The 15,713-nt window shown below is 44.7% G+C and overlaps 1 protein-coding gene across 2 annotated transcripts in view; it reads right to left on the bottom strand.

The window, feature by feature from the left end:
• Nucleotides 1-15,713, bottom strand: part of SOBP (sine oculis binding protein homolog) — a 116,854-nt gene that overhangs the window by 45,886 nt on the left and 55,255 nt on the right. Inside the window, exon 5 of one of the 2 annotated variants that reach the window (XM_075498492.1) lies at nucleotides 6,354-6,449. The exons of the other annotated variant lie outside the window; for it this stretch is intronic. Within the exon in view, the coding sequence (XP_075354607.1) occupies nucleotides 6,354-6,449 (96 nt within the window). The remainder of the gene's footprint in view (nucleotides 1-6,353; nucleotides 6,450-15,713) is intronic. 2 annotated transcript variants of the gene reach the window in all.

The following is a 15,713-nucleotide window of genomic DNA, read 5'->3' as shown; positions in this document are numbered from 1 at the left end:
AGCAACATGACCCAAACCTCCCAGGTCCAGCCCTTGCTGTCTTAATGCAAGCAACTGCCTTCACTTCTATTCCGGGGTAGAAAAACATAAAATTAAAAAGCAGGGCAAGAGGGATGCAGCCCGTGCACCGGGCAAGACAGTGGATGCATTTGTTCTAAAACAGTAAATATATCTGTGTAGCCAGGCATAGAGCCTATCATTTCCTGGGGACGGCATATCGCGGGGCAGCTGGCAGGCTGCAGGTCTGTATTTGGTCCTGCGTTATCCCGGTGAGATGCCTATCAGGGCGCAGCTGCCGAGGCAGCCAGTGCCCCGTGGGTGCCTACCTGCACAGGCAGGCAGCGGGCAGGGAGGGTCAGCCGGAGCCTGCCCTCGTGCCCCGTGCTCCGGCGATGGGTGTTGGGGCTCCCCTTTCCCCCCCAGGCTGCAAATCTGCCCATGAGCTGAGCACTGACTTTTTTTCAGTGCGTTCGCCCAGCGCCCGCGGACTTCAACGGTCTTTAGGAGTGTGCGTAAGGTGAACACCACATAGCCGTTCATTCAGCCTGGCAGCAATTAAAGACAAGAAAAACTTTACGGCAATTTTGCCTGGTTTGTTACCCCTGCTTGAAAAGAAACAGAATGCAAGATTTTTGGTGGGGTTTCGGGGAGGTTCGTTTTAAAATATTCTGCTATAACTCATGAACAATTTAGTTTTTGAAAATGAAACATTACAGGCGATTAGTCTACCATATGACCTAAGCCTCACTGTTATTTCAGTCACAAGAAAGGTTGAATTTCATGTGGCCAAGATTACTGAGGTTTTAAGAACATCAGTATCAATTCACTGCTACAATTGCTTTTCTCAGTATTTTTGTTCCAGAGCCATAACTGCCATTCTGACAGCTCTCTGTGCCTGATCCAAAGTCCCTGAAACCAACGGCGGGCTCTCCGACGGCTGTTATGGGGTTTGCACGGCCATTTGCTCAAATCACTGCGTACACCATGGTGCAGCTGATGGAGCCGTATCGGTTGCTCTCAGACTGTGGTGGCAAACCGAGCAAGAAACTGATGAAATCCATCGGTAAACCACCAAAAAATAGCACCAGTGGTGAGACACAGCAAACGTTGAGTAGCAGGCATTGCTGTGGAGGTTTTAACTCTCAGCAGGCTTGGTACCAGTAGCTCTACAACCTGGAGCTCCGCACAGTGTCACAGGTCTCGTCCCCTTCTCCCCTCCTGCCTCTCCAGGGTGGCAAAATTGCCTCCTGACCCCAAGGTCGGTACACCTTAAGGGCTAGACGTGGCCCTGCATCCCTCAGAGCTGCTGGGCGGCAGTCCCGCTCCAGCTTTCTGGCCGAAAGCTCTGTGCGTCCCAAAGCCTGGGCCAGGATGAAGGAAGCGCTCCTCCCCTCCCTCTGCCAGTTTGCACCTAGCAGGGTGAAGGAAGAGCCAGGGAGAGCTACAGCAGGGAAGAGCCTTTGCTTTCTCTCTCCTCTCTGCTAGGAATAAGGAAGCAGCATGGGAGACAAAAAGGGGGGGAAAGGCAAGAGAGGGGATGAGCAAAGCTATCTTCCCCAAATTCAGTCCTCCTTTGAGGGCACTGTGGTTATAAATGAACTGATGGGTATTTCCTTTTAATGCTGAAGCACTACCAGGGAGCGGTTTTGCTTGACACTGAGGCACAGGAAACAGGTCAGGTACCTTAAAAAAAAAATCCAAACCTCAGTTTCTAAAAGCAAAACTCTCTCAGCCTCCAAAGGATACCAATATGCATATTTATATTTAACTTGACTACGACTACAAAACATACTGGCCTCACCTGATCGCAAATATTCTCAGTGCTTTTTAAAATCACGTCTTGTAGGCATGCAGTCTTTCCCACATTCCAGTACTATAACGCAGCCGCTAACCTGCCTGCATCCTTGCTGCCCTGTCCGGATACCCCACGTGTGCCACGCTCCCTGACCCTGCCTCTAGTGCTGGAAGAGCAGAGCAAAGCGACACGACTTCAAGCAAAGCATTAGCTGTAGCTCTGGCTTCTCTCAGCCATGCCGTAGCCTCCCCAAAGGCCTTTTGCTTGTAAGAGAACGTTTTGCATTTCATGTTTCAGTTGTAGATGTGTTTTCAGAGCTTTCTCTGCCTCTTTTTGTTAGTGATTAAAGATAACTGGCCGTAGGTGAGTTTGCATTAAATCCAATAACAAGCATGTTTTATTTTCTGTCTTTTACGTAACAGCTTCCAAGCACCAGGACTACCTTATAATTCATTGCATAGCGGAGTCAAGAATTTATCCTCCCAGAGCAGAACTACTAGGAGCAGGCTATTTGATTTCAAAGAGAAAAAGATCATAATTTTACTGCAGGAAAACCGTGGATCACAGCTGGGTGTGGGACTGGAAATGAATTTTTTTTCAGGGTGTTTATGTTTTGTTTGGTTATTTGTTTGCTTTACATATAATCCCATAGCAGTGGGTGGTACTCAGATCATCTCCATAAACAAATGAACTGGAAAGCAACCTGGCGTTTAATTTCTTTAACCCATCAAACCCTCCTTTGCTCATATAGCAGCACACCAATCTGAAACCTTGACTCGATATTCTGGGTAACTGGGGGGGGCAGGGAAGGACGAACTGTTGGGTTTTCTTTCCCACTTTTGTTAAAAGGCATCCAAGCATGGCTCTTCCTACCCTGACTAACCTGGGTAGGTGCCAGATGGATTTTTCCTTTCTCTAGGCAATGGCTCAGGAATTTCAGCCGGCTAGAGCGGAGGCTGTGAGCTTTTCACTGGCCTTTTCACTCTAGCCTACCCTTTCTCTGCAGTTAATCCCACCTCTCTCCCCACATCCACTATTAGTCAGACTGTAGTGCTCCTTGACAATCAGCTTCCAGAGGACTAAATTCTGCCTTTTCCTTGTGGAAACAAAGAGATATGCCTGAAAGAAAAGCCTATGGGAGAAGAGTAGACGGCTGGCCAAGACAGCACGCTGGCCTGGCTCTTTAAAAATACATTTGTTTTATGTAGTTCCCAGTATTTATCATGACTAGCTAAACTTAAGAAAACATGATTCTCAAAAATACTGAAAAGTTCACAAGGAAAATTTGTTGTCCTCATTGACTAGAGCATCTTAATCACTTTGTTTTCAAACAGCATAACACACAACAACATATCTGGATTTAATGTGGGAAATGAATACCCTAACCTAATCCCGTAACTGCATAATGGCTTTCTACACCAACCCAAATCTTTAACTGTCACTGCTTTTCTTCACACGCGGAACTACCGTAAGCACTCAGGGGTTTCTTCTGCCTAAATTATACCTCCTTCTTCCTCCTACTTCCTATCAAGCTCGCTGTCTCAAAAAAAAAAAAAAACCAAATAGCTGAGTTGTACCTCACTAACCAAAATATCTCTCTTCTGAGGAGTAAGCAATGAAGAAAGCATACCATTTGTAATACTCTATGTTACTATGCTTTCAAATCTCTCCAAGTACTGAGGAGTTAAAGCTCGCCATGCGTGCCTGTGACCCGGGATGTTAAGATTCAGCCGGTGTAGCGTGGCTCTTGCAGGAGAGCCCTGGCACGCAGACCCAGCAGCAGCACCCCAGCCCCTGGGTCCCGCCTGGCAGCACCTCCCAGCACCAGCATTTCCCAAACAGAGGAGCCTGCGCTTGCCGGAACAAACCTTGCTGGAAAATGGCAGCTGAACCCTAAAGCAAAGAAACCGCTTTTGAGCCGAAGCCTCCAATTTCACCTGACAGGCTATTACAGTACTTACTCTCAACTGCACTGAGAAAACTCCAAGGATTTCCCGATTCTCAAAAGCATAAACAAGTTTCAGTTTCTCTTTCATTTAAAAAATCTCAGCTTTTCACTTAGCCAGCATCTGACTTGCACTGTTACACTCTGGGTAAGTTTTTACCGTTGGGAAAGTATTTTTTAAGAGGAAGCAGCTGTCCCTGCTGCTTTATTTCATGCTTTTTTCCCCCTCTCCCCTCCCAAGGAGACAATTCCTAGCACAAATGTAGGAATACTGACTAGCCTTTAGGAGAAAGATACTGTCTTAATGGCCAGTTCCTGTGAAATTCGCTTTACTCTCGAGCACATTTAAATATAGCATTGTTTCCCAAAAAGTAAAAATATAGAAGGAAAACCACTACTTCTCTGTGAAACACGTAGCATCTTTGACAAATAATAACGCTAGTTCCCTCCCCACCAAAGCCTAGGCCCAGCATCATATTTTCACTGCAAGTTCCTAAAATACATCTTTAAAGATAGCAGAGGTACATATTCATTATTTGTCTACTTTTTTTTCACATACAAATTGAGTACAGATTACATCCCTGCCAATTTTGTTTCCAATAGCAGAGGAAAAATAAAACTATGACAAATTGCTTTTATTACTTCCTTAAACAAGAACTGAAACTTGTCCAAAAAAGCACATGAAAGACTAACTTGAATGACTTGAGCTTTTGCCAGGTACAGAAGTGATATAATAAAGCAAAAAGTTAAATGCATATTAATAGAGAAATAATTAACTGGGCATTAAAAGAATGCTTGATTTTAATAGCACAAAGGGGGTTCGTTGGTTCATTGATTGCTTGCACTAAAAATAAAGCAGATTTTCAAGCGAAATAATACATGACATTTTATATCGTGTTGTCTCCCAACTCTAGTCCTGAACTCCTCCAACACCAAGAAGCCCTATTGACTTCAGGGGCATCTTTGTGCGCTGTAATGGTTCATCAGGCCTGATTTGACCAGAGGCACAGTAATTAAGCATGGCCTTGAAGAAACAGTTTCACTTATTTGGCACAAGAATTGTGACTGCACCAGGGAATTGCTTTTTGTGTTTGTCTAGTTTCCTCCCCTTAGGACCTAACCCTGCTGTCCCTGAAACCAACAGCAACTTTGCAAGGGGTTTAAGAGGAAGCAAGATCAGGTCTTATGGGTCACGTCACTTTTTGCTGGGGAGAATTATACTGGGAACGCACTGACCTTTCCGAGTGACACCTGTGGCTCTAAAAAGCATTGCCATTACCTAACTGGGGGCTGGCTCAGCAGAGGGGATGCTTGGGGGGGGAGGTGACCCTGTGAGCCCACTAGTGCAGGTGAGGCCAAGATGCTCTGCGCTCTGGCCCGTGCCGGGAGTGGCCACCATCTCTGGGCTGCTGCCCTCCAGTCTGGGCTTCTCTGATCCACTGTCTGAATCTGGGGGCTGGCTTTGGCACTGGGTGACGTCGGCTCGTCAGCTCGACTTCGCTGGATGCCGCACCTGGGACGCCAAGATTAGCGTTTGACCCTGCGTCCTCTACAGGGGAGACAGGCATGGGTTTTAATGCAGAGGAAACGCAGCTTGCTCCTCCACCGCCGCCCCCCTCTTCGATACTTATAATGAGAAAAAGGTGTTGTTGTTTCAAAATATAACCCTGTGTTCTGACTCTCCACAAATATTTCCATTTAGCCAAACGATACATTTTATTTAAGTGCGGCCAAGAAGAAAGGCGAATGCAAGGGAGAGATCTACCAATTCATCTAAAACTCCCTTTTCGAAAGCCATGCGTGAATCTCTCTTAAATGTATTACAATTCATTCTCTGTTTACTTTAGGCAAACAGAAAAACTCATCGTGGAGCACTCATTTTTGCAAGCTAATCAAGAACATTAGGTCCCAACAGATTCATTTAATAGAAATATAATAGGCATTCCTGCTTGCTTTTAATCTTGCCTAGCTGCAAATGCTAAAATGAACAGCGAATTAACCCTGCTTTGGAACAGAGATCCTTTCACAGCTGATATCATCTCTCGTACGGCTTGTAAACACTCCAGGCTCCCTGTATGTGCTTTCCTGGCTTTCGCTCTTTCCCCACAGCAGAGGAGAGGAGAGGAGTGGAGAGGAGAGGAGAGGAGTGGAGAGGAGAGGATGCTCCCGCCTGCATGCAGTGAGGAAGGGGAGGAATAGGCGAGCTCTAAAGGGAGTACTGCGTGTCAGCAGAACGAAATGCGGCGCCGCCACCCGAAAACAAGGCAGAGCTAAAAGGTGGATGGGAGAGTGAGTTTTGGGGTGCCTCAGAGGGGGGGGGGCTTTTCGTGCATCACCAACTGCTCCCTGCATGGCTGTCCCTGATTTACCATGCGAGACAAGGTAGTACGACAAGGCCATTCACGTGCTGTCATCAAATATAAGAGATTTTTCAAGCAATCTGAGATCTTAAATTGTTCACGGATAGCAGAACTAGCATTAGAACGCTAAACAGGAAAAAAAACTATCATATTTCATAATGTATGTCATAATGAACAAAAGCCTTTCAAAAAAAAACGGTTTTCACTGTGCTAAAGTAACAATCTAGACTTGTTGTAAGTATGTTATTCTTACAAGTAGTTCGCAGTTATTCTTGAAGGCAAGTCTTGGAGTTTCCTTAGCATAGTGCTGCTGGGGAAAATTTTCAGCATGTCCATCTTCATCTCTAGCCTGAAGGGAAATATAATGGCCTATTTAGGGACTTACAAATAATGGAAGAAAAAAAAAATAGCTAAAAGCATAACAGCTCAGATCATTAAAACAGACGGGAATCCCAAAATACAACATTATTAAAAAGTTTGTTTAAATACGCAGTACACCTTTTAGATATGAGAACTTGGGATGCTGTTTTCTTACATAGCTTAGGTTGAACATGCAAATTCATTGCATTGCAAATAATTAGAACAACAAAAGACAAACCCAAAACAAAATATTTGAGCTGGAAACTGTGAGTAACTCAGGGTTTCAATTTACTCCATTGCATTTTTCAGGATTACATTACATACGTACTCGTTTAAACTTTTTGACATGCTTAAGCAATCCCTAGATAATGTACTTGTATTTTCAGTTTAACAGCAAGGCCAAAAAAAAATAAGTAAGTTTTCATACTCATAATTTACATGTAATACTATTAGAGATAAATGGATTCCCCCTCCATGTTTAAGTGAAGCTTTGAAAGGAGCAATCATCTAGCGAGAACAATGATCCTTCAGTCAAATGCGGTCAAAATATTTAATGACAAAGATGCATTAAAAGTTACCGGGTATTTGGAACTACGCTGTTAATTAAGAAAGCTGAAGTTTAAATGGAGACATTACCAGAGCCCATTAGCAATCCTGCTTGCATATAGTATTTTTCCCTTCTCATCTACAGCGTTTTCTGCTTTCAAGTTAAAGCAAAAGGGAGAAGCAGGCGAAAGGAGGAGTGTCAGCAATACACTCATTACACTGTTCATTTGGGTGACACTTGCACTCCGTTCCGCTCCATCTCATCTGATCCCTGACTGTTCGCTCTCTCCCTCTCGCAGCCTTCCGAAATTCACAGCTGAGCTGTCTCCCTCACATATGGCTTGCATATAATTATGCACATTCCATTTTACACTGCATTAAAATGATGAGCTCCTGGCTCCCTGCCAACCTATTTAAATCAGCCCCTGCCCGAAGAAGCCGGGGAGAGGAGGAGGGTGAAGGTGGGGGGCGAGGGGAGCGGGCGGAGGCGATGGGGCGAGGAGCAGGTAGTCCTGCTCCCCAGCCCTCCAACTGCCCCGTCTGTGTCCCCTGGGATGGGGGGGTCCAGGGATGCCCGGGCACAACGCACGCGCATCTCGGCGGCTGCGGCAGCGCTGGCGTATCGCTCCCCCCTCGCGTGGCGTGAACTGCCTGTCGTCGTGTGTCACACTCCCGGCGCCCAGGCTTTTTCAGCGTTGGCATTTATGAAAGATATTTACACCTTGTAGGCTCTACGGCTTGTTTGCCTTCAAATAGGCTTCTGCCTCTCTCCGGGGAGATGGGGTGGGAAAGGGGAGCCGCGAGTGAACAGCACCGGGGATTCTTAGGAGAACGTGCAGGGGTTGCACCTCGTCGAAAGCCCGTTGAGTCCAGCAGGCTTCGACCTGGGCCTCTGCTTCTCTGCCATGGGGTGTGAACAAACTCTGCCCGACGGAAAATACCGTTTTTAAAAGTGCAAAGTTTATCCCAAAGTATGTTTGGAGTACTACCTACAACTGATGATTATTACAAGAAGCGGGAAGTGGGAAATGAGTTTATTCTGCACGTTTCCTAGCAGCTTATAGGTATTTTCTTTCACTGCCCTCAATAGCTGCAGGGTGGAAAATATTTAAAATTTTTCCTTCAAACCACAAGGAAGAGGCAGAGCATTCCTGAGTACCTGAAATCACTTTTATATTGACAAAGGTTTAAATGTATTCTTCTTAGTTTGAAACTGAAACCTCTCTCATGCAATAAATCTACCTCCCATGCTGCATGGAATATAAAGTCCAAATTTGACGGTGCTTTGTAGAAAAAAACCCAATTCTCATTTTGAAAACTAACGTTGTCCTTTCTTCTCCTTTTTGCTCCCTGAGTGAAGGAACATGGGCAACTTGCTGAAGCTCCTCCAGGTCATCTAGAAGACAACTGGGGGGAAAATGCCTTAAAAAATGCCTTGCACAAATAGAAACGGACCTGTTAGCTCGGGATTGCCAAGGGGATGCTCAGTGACAAAGAGCTAGCGAGACATTACGTGGGCCACAGGTGTTATGCAGGGCTCTGAATGCTATCGGTGCCCCCAGGCCCCTGAAATTGTATCTTGGCACTATTCTAGATATTGTGCACGTGACGGCTGGCACATTGTAACCTGCCAGTGACCCGCTGGTGCATTATCTCGGTGCACGCACACACCTTGTAAAATGAAATGGATATCAGGGTGTTTGAAGTGCATGTGTTAAAATATAGAGACAAACCCCACCGACCTTGACCCGCTTACCAAAACTGCCAGTTACACAAAGGTTATTCACCCCTGCTGACAGCAACACGCCCCCTCCTCCTACTGATCCAAACCTTATGTTGTTTAATTTTGGATGTCACCAAAAATTCCTAGTCTCAAAACCAGTTTAGCTACATGCTGCTATCATTTACTCAAGCAGCAAAAGTAAACCTAGCTTAGCTAGCTGGTTTCCATTGCAAAAAATACCTATTCTCGGCAGTCAGGCCTATTTCCCCAGCTGCTTTACATGAATTCATTACTACCATCTTCCAGTTGTAAATAATTTGCAGAAGGAAACACTCTGACAATGTTCAGCACTGTTCTAAGTGTATTAAAAAAGTGGCTCAGAGTTTATCTTGCCATGGTAATATTGCGATATGCCTGTATCTACACTGACTCACTCTCAATCACTGCTGCACACCAGTAAGCAACTGCCTCAGCTCCCCAGCACTTTGACCTCACTCACAGCAGGCTAGCATCTACAGCTTCTCCATCAGGCCTGGCTGCCACGGGATGTATTTCGCCTGCTAATATTTTAAAGGAAGCAACTGGAAAAAAAACCAAGCCAAAACTGTGACCTCTCTGATTTTTTAAAAGGCTTTTAAACTGCTAAAATCGTTACAGAAATGCTCTCATCAAAAAATGTATGTCCAAAGTGCTAGATGCGATTGATTGCATATATGCAATATATGGTACGACTGCTCTCACAGCACATTTTGTTCCAGGACAAAAAAGGCTTCAGCTCCTGTTCTGAGGCCTGGGACCACGGTGAGCACTGCTAGTTTTATCAGCGCAAAACTGCTGCAACTTCACTGTGGCAGCGCCTCTCCTGGGATTTACTGAATCTCCTAATTCAATAGTGTCTACTGGCAGGCAGCCACCTTCCCGTCAGCTGCATGGGATCCGAGAGGGAAACCTGCCCATCGCCGGCCCGTGGGACACCGGGCTGGACGCTCGACAAAAGCGGCGGCACTCGCACCGCCCCGGCTACTCCTGGCAGAAGAGAACACGTTACCCAAGGAGCAGCGTTGGCAAGGAAGATCTAGTGAGGAAACTGCAGTCGACTTGGTGGAGCTGGCTTGACTGTAAGGTCAGCCTGATGACGGGTTGCGCGGGAAATAGAGGCCTTTAATTGCAGGTTAGATATCAGGAAACCCTTCTTAATGATAGGTGCAGCAAAGCGCTGGAGCAGATCGCCTAAGGAGACTGTCAAAGTCCCATCACTGGAGTTTTTTAAGAGCAGAGCAGGCAAACATCTGTCAGGAATGACATGCACAGAGTAGATCCTGACGCGGGGAAGCTGGACAGATGAGAACATCTCCTTTCCCAGGTCCCTTTCCTCTCTGCTTTCTACCACTGAGCTTTGAAAGAAAATGGTAGGAGGGTAAGGAAAAAAAATTTAAAAAAGAACAAAAAACAGGATATGAAAGGACCTCTCTGAAAATAGCACAGCATTTGATGTTCAGAGATATGTGTACTCATTAATAAGTGCATGATGACAACTATCTTTGGCTACACAAACTGTGCTATCTGTTCATAAGCCAGCCAGCCTATATTTGTGAAAGATGCCAATAGTTTGGAAACAGACTATATATTAAGTCAAGATTCCTTTTTTTAACAAGACAGACGAAGAATAATGTACAGCAGAATTTCCCCCTCTCCGAAGCGTATGGATATTTGTTTCTCCTTATTCTCAGAGAAAAATTATCTTGATCCAGATAGGGGATCAAGCTTCAGTGGGATTCTAAGCTTCAGTGTAAGTCTTTTTATGCAGCTTTAGCCTTGAGAGAGGAAATCTGTGCTTACTTTTTAGTATTTAGGGCAGGATCTTACGACAGTATAAGTCACAAGGCAGGTTCAACAGAATAATTTATTAAGATGGAACTCGTTAATGCAAAGCTTCCACTAAAAAGGGACAATGCATTTGCAATGAAATCCTACTGCTCGCTCCACAAAAGTTTAATGCCACTTAACTGAAAACACCTAACATCTATTTTCTAAGACCGACGGCCACTTGAGTAATACAGAGTGACAGAATATTAGCCTGCTTACTCAGGATAAAATTGCCACCTAATTTCCATAAATGTCCTTTAAAACAGATGAAACATGGGACCGTTACCCCTAGACACGTTAAACGCAGGCATTAGTTGAACGTCTCTGGTAGGACAAAAAAAAGCTGCGAGAAGTTGAACAGCGTTGCTATAGAAGTGCACATAACTGCTTTGAGGCTCCCTTCCAGTGGCAATGAACAGAGAAAGCTCACATCACCCTTAATACTATTGTCTCCGGAGGCTGGCTGCAGACGGGAACAGAAAGCCGTGTTTCCGTTTCCACCACAAAGGTTACCTCTCCCGCTGGCGGGGCGAGGAATTCCTCCCCGCGCCCCTCCGTTCTTCCACCCCCCCGTCACTGAACCTCGAAGGAAATCCTCGGGGAGACCCTAATCCTTGAAATTCTAGTTCCTGTGCATTTCTGTTGTCCCAGATAATCAATTATCATGCTCTCTACATTCACTGCACCAGCAACGGTAAAAATAGTACTAAACTTCCATCTGTTGAGTATATTCTTCCCAGAAATATGAACATACTTGCTGTGGGCTGGGGCAGCGGGGGAGCCCGACGTCAGGGTGCCAGGTCACAGCTCCACGCTGGGAGCGGAGCAGGGCCAGGGACAACGGTCCGGGGAGGACGTCCCTGGTTCAGCAACCGTGCAGTTATAGGAGTGGGTAAGCCCTCGGCTCGGGGAAAGTTTTCCTTTAGGGAAAGCTCCCACTAATGTTTGACAAGAGGATTCACAAGGATTTCAGGATTTTCCTGATCTGCGGCATGAGGGAATAAGCAGTATTTATTAGCTTGTTGCCTCTCTCAGCTGCACTCCATTCACTAATCTCTGTAGTTGTAATATTTTGCCACTCCAAGCCTCTCAAATCTTCTCAAGCTTTTCAAAAGAGTCCCAGGTATTTTGGAACACGTCAAAACAATGTTTCATAAAATTTCCCAAAACTCAGATCAGTGAAAATAAAGGACCTAAAATTGCGCTGGTTGTTTATCACATCATTACCATTTACATCCCACTAAAATCGAGGTTAGCCCTTTTGCCTGACCTCCTGTTAGAGGTGACCACCCTACCCAAAGTTTCCCAGCCTGGGCTCTCTCTGCCAGTAGTGGCTCTCTGCACACTTGGTGGTGGTCTATGGAGAGCTTGCAGGTCATGTGCTACTAACTCCCCTTGTTTCCAGCTGCTAAAATGCATTTAAAGACAGCTAAAAATACATTAAATACTTTCCTAATGTTATTTTTCCATGTAAGCAACTGCTGTAGTCACCACAGGAATGTTATTTGATCGCCAAGGGGAGGGGAAGTGGTCCACAAGACAATCTGTCTACTGAAGGTGATCTACAAAGTTAAAAAGAAACTGGGAATATGCCCCCTTATAACTTCTTTATTAAGTATGCAAAGGAAAACCAGAAAGGCTTTTGCTGACTTCTTTTGCTGCTTCTGCTCCTCTTTCCCCACACACGCCACCCCAACGCACACATGAACACACGTACAAACACATGCGGACATGTCCACCCATTACTTAAGTTAGGAATTGAGATCTTGTCTACACTAGAAGAAGTCACCAGTGGATAGAAACTAGTGGAACAATATCAGCGCGACAAGCAAAACCTTGGGACTGCGTGTGCGGCTCTTCCCAGGTCCTGAGCAGAGGGCATACCGCTGGAGACAGGTTTGTGCCATTTTGTTGCCTGGGATCTATCCACAGCCTTCCTTGAGATCTCTCCCTGGCACTCAGCTGCTCCTGGCTCCTATATATTACAGTACGGACTCCACAGCTGCAGAGTCCCTTTCACAGAGAGTGAAGTTATATGGTCACTGAGAAGGAGCAAAGATGTTCCTGCAAAGATGCAGTCCCCAAGTAGAGCCTGAGGTTCAATTCCCTGCAGGCATCCTCGGCAAGACAAGGGCCCCTATTGTTGGCGTATCTCTTGGTAAGAGCTGCTTATGTTTACTGTGATATGTCCATTAGAGACAGTGATGAACCTAGACCCAAACTCTAACCTTTGTTCAAATTTTAGTTGCTATTTCAAAAGTGAATACAAAATCTGAACGCAACACCACTAATGGCAGACTGGATTAGAAAAGCATGTCTAGCCCACATGTTTAGGAGAAGGTTTGGTGTGGAAATGCCTTTGGGAGCCAGTGATCTGGCTAGTGTGATTAAAGCCGGAGCAAATACATCATTCAGAATATCCTGCAATCTTCTCCATTGTGCTGACAGAAAAAATACTCCCTGACTTTAAAAATAAATAGTCACCAAGTCGAACCTGCTATTCTAACCAAACCCAACCCACACCTCCTCATTGTCTCTTTCTGAACAGGTGTAAAAACTCCTGGGAAACAGGCAGTTCTGCTGCGAAAAGCTGCCCCAGAAAAATGCATTACAACAAAGAAGGAGAAGGTGCCAATCTGTGGAATGATAGGGCAGTGTTTCTGAAATTATCCTTGTCAAAGCAACTGAGGAATGTCACGTTCATTTTCTTGCATAACTGAAGCACACCAAAAAGTCCAAACAAATGTGCCTGAAAATCTGATAAGCAGTTATTTATGGATCTTTTCTTTTTTTGAATAATGCTTGTCTTCCAAGGGCTATGGCTCAGAATGGTCCACCTTTATGTATTAAATTTTTCACTCGGAATTTCACAGTATAAAATTATCCACAGCTTATATTTAAAATGCAAGCTGCAAACTCTACTATAATGTAAGTAATATTATAAGTGAATAAAAAGGAAATACTAATAACAGTACTACCCTAGTGCCTGCTAAAGTCATAACTTCCATCCTACTGCATTTAAAAGTCACTCAAAACTTATACCAAGAAAAAGAAGGATTCAGCTTTCTGGATTCAATACATCTTTCTCCCCCCTCCCCCCAGTTTTGTTTCATATACTTTATAGAATAACCCTATTTCCTGCTGGACTTCTCATCCTTCCAGGCAAAATCAGGATTTTCTTTTTATATAGCTTGCAATGCTGTACATTTAGAGCCCCTCCTACCACAGTCATAAAATACTTGGGAAAAACTGATGATCGCCTTCAGTTCCACAATACATCCAGAAAGAGCAGCTGAAGGAAAAATAGCGGTGTCTACTGCCCTGGACCACTCTTCTAACTTTTATAGGAAGAGGAGTAGAAGGATTGAGATGTTAAATGACTCGGGCCCACAAGCAAGCAAAGGTGGTCCAGCCTCAATCCAGTTGCTCAAGCAGGGAACTACCTTATGCTCTCAAATGACAACTCCCCCTTAAACCTCATTTTCCCATTTCATTCCAGACTTATGCACCTTTTTCCTTCCCCTAGTGGCTAATAACCCGGCAGTTTCTGCAGCTCTACGGGCTTCCATGGGACTGCACTCCCCTTTCCCTGGCAGTTCACGGCATGGTGATATATGAGAAGTGTTCAGGTGGCTGCCTCAAAGGCTAATTTTTCAAACTGCACAAACCTTTACCCATATCATAAATTTTTAATAACCAGTTCCGAATTGTCAAAGAATAAATATGATAACAAACACATAACATTGAGATAATTTGAAATAAACTTTGTTTATTGCCCGTTTGAATTTCTTCGACAAGTCACAGCTGCATGGGACCTTTATAAAAGTGAGACTATCCTACTAATCTCCCTTCTGATTCACGACAGGCCTGATCCAGAGACACTAATGGACCGTGCTTGACAGTTATTACAACATATTCAGTACGCAGCCTAAAATATGGCTAAGAAAGAAATGAAAATATACTACAGACTTCCCAGCAGATTCCATTTTTGTAATTGGTAGCTCACACCAGCGTAGCGGGTAAGCTCTCCCTCTCTCTTCGCATTCCCTGCTTATTATAATTTATGAGATAAAAGCGTTTTCCTAAGTATTCTGTGTGGTTCACTGTCAGGTAGCTCAAGTATCCCTTCTCACTGCTGCCATTTCTACAAGGGTTCCCCAGCACAGATGAGAGACTCCTGTGCAAGGCAAGCACACGTTTCCAGTCAGCCTGCCAGAGAAGCAGGGAGGCAGAAAAACAAAACAGAACACCAAGGAAAAAAAAAAATATCCTCAAATGTTGGTTACGGTTAGCTAAGGCTCACAGACCAAACAAATCACTGTCCCTAATGAATTTGTTTCAATGCATCTGCTTATTTCAAGCTTCGGTGTTGTAAATACCAGAGCAACAATGTGGATTTTCTCTGATTGCAGTGTCACATATATGATTAATCATCTTGACTCAGAGCATATTTTTTTTAAAGCAATTGCAGGCTGGTTTAATGAACTCCTCTCCCACTGGCTTTTATAGACTAGTCATGATCAACATACCATTAAGATAAACCTTGTGCCCCATCCCTCCCCTCTCTGACAGCTTGCCTTATTTGCCTCACAACAGTCAATATCCAATTAAGATGCAACGGATTTGATCGATATAGAAGGTAACAATAAGACTAGAACAGCTGGTAAATTCTACACGTACTTTTTCTTTAATTCCCATCTTTGTGGTATATAAACAGTTCTGCACTTTGAATAAATGCGGAGAAGGAAAAACAATGGCCAGGTCTGGTTGGTACAGCCTTCCCTCAAATGAGCTGTGTCTGCACGCTACTCCGCAGCAATAAATGCTTGTCTGGGATCGGTGCAAGGCAGGCGGGATCCTATTCTCTGTATTTTCTGTGGCCTTTTAAAGGGTGAAAATAGAAATCTCTCCCTGCTTTGGTTACGAGCGACATGCCACTTGGGCCATTCACGCATGAAAATGGAGGGGCCGTAATATTATTAAAGCAATCATTTATGAGCTGGGTGAAGGGATGACTGGTCTGGAGAGGGGGGCAAAACCAATAGGAACAGAGTATACGCAGGAGAGCGGGCAAGGAGAGAGTGAAAAGAAAGGAGGGGAAGCTTTGATACAAACGAC

Source organism: Mycteria americana, chromosome 3, assembly GCF_035582795.1.
Source record: "Mycteria americana isolate JAX WOST 10 ecotype Jacksonville Zoo and Gardens chromosome 3, USCA_MyAme_1.0, whole genome shotgun sequence".
Classification (NCBI taxonomy): domain Eukaryota; kingdom Metazoa; phylum Chordata; class Aves; order Ciconiiformes; family Ciconiidae; genus Mycteria; species Mycteria americana.
The sequence above is the reverse complement of the archived record's forward strand: the minus strand, read 5'-3'. Positions and strand labels throughout refer to the sequence as shown.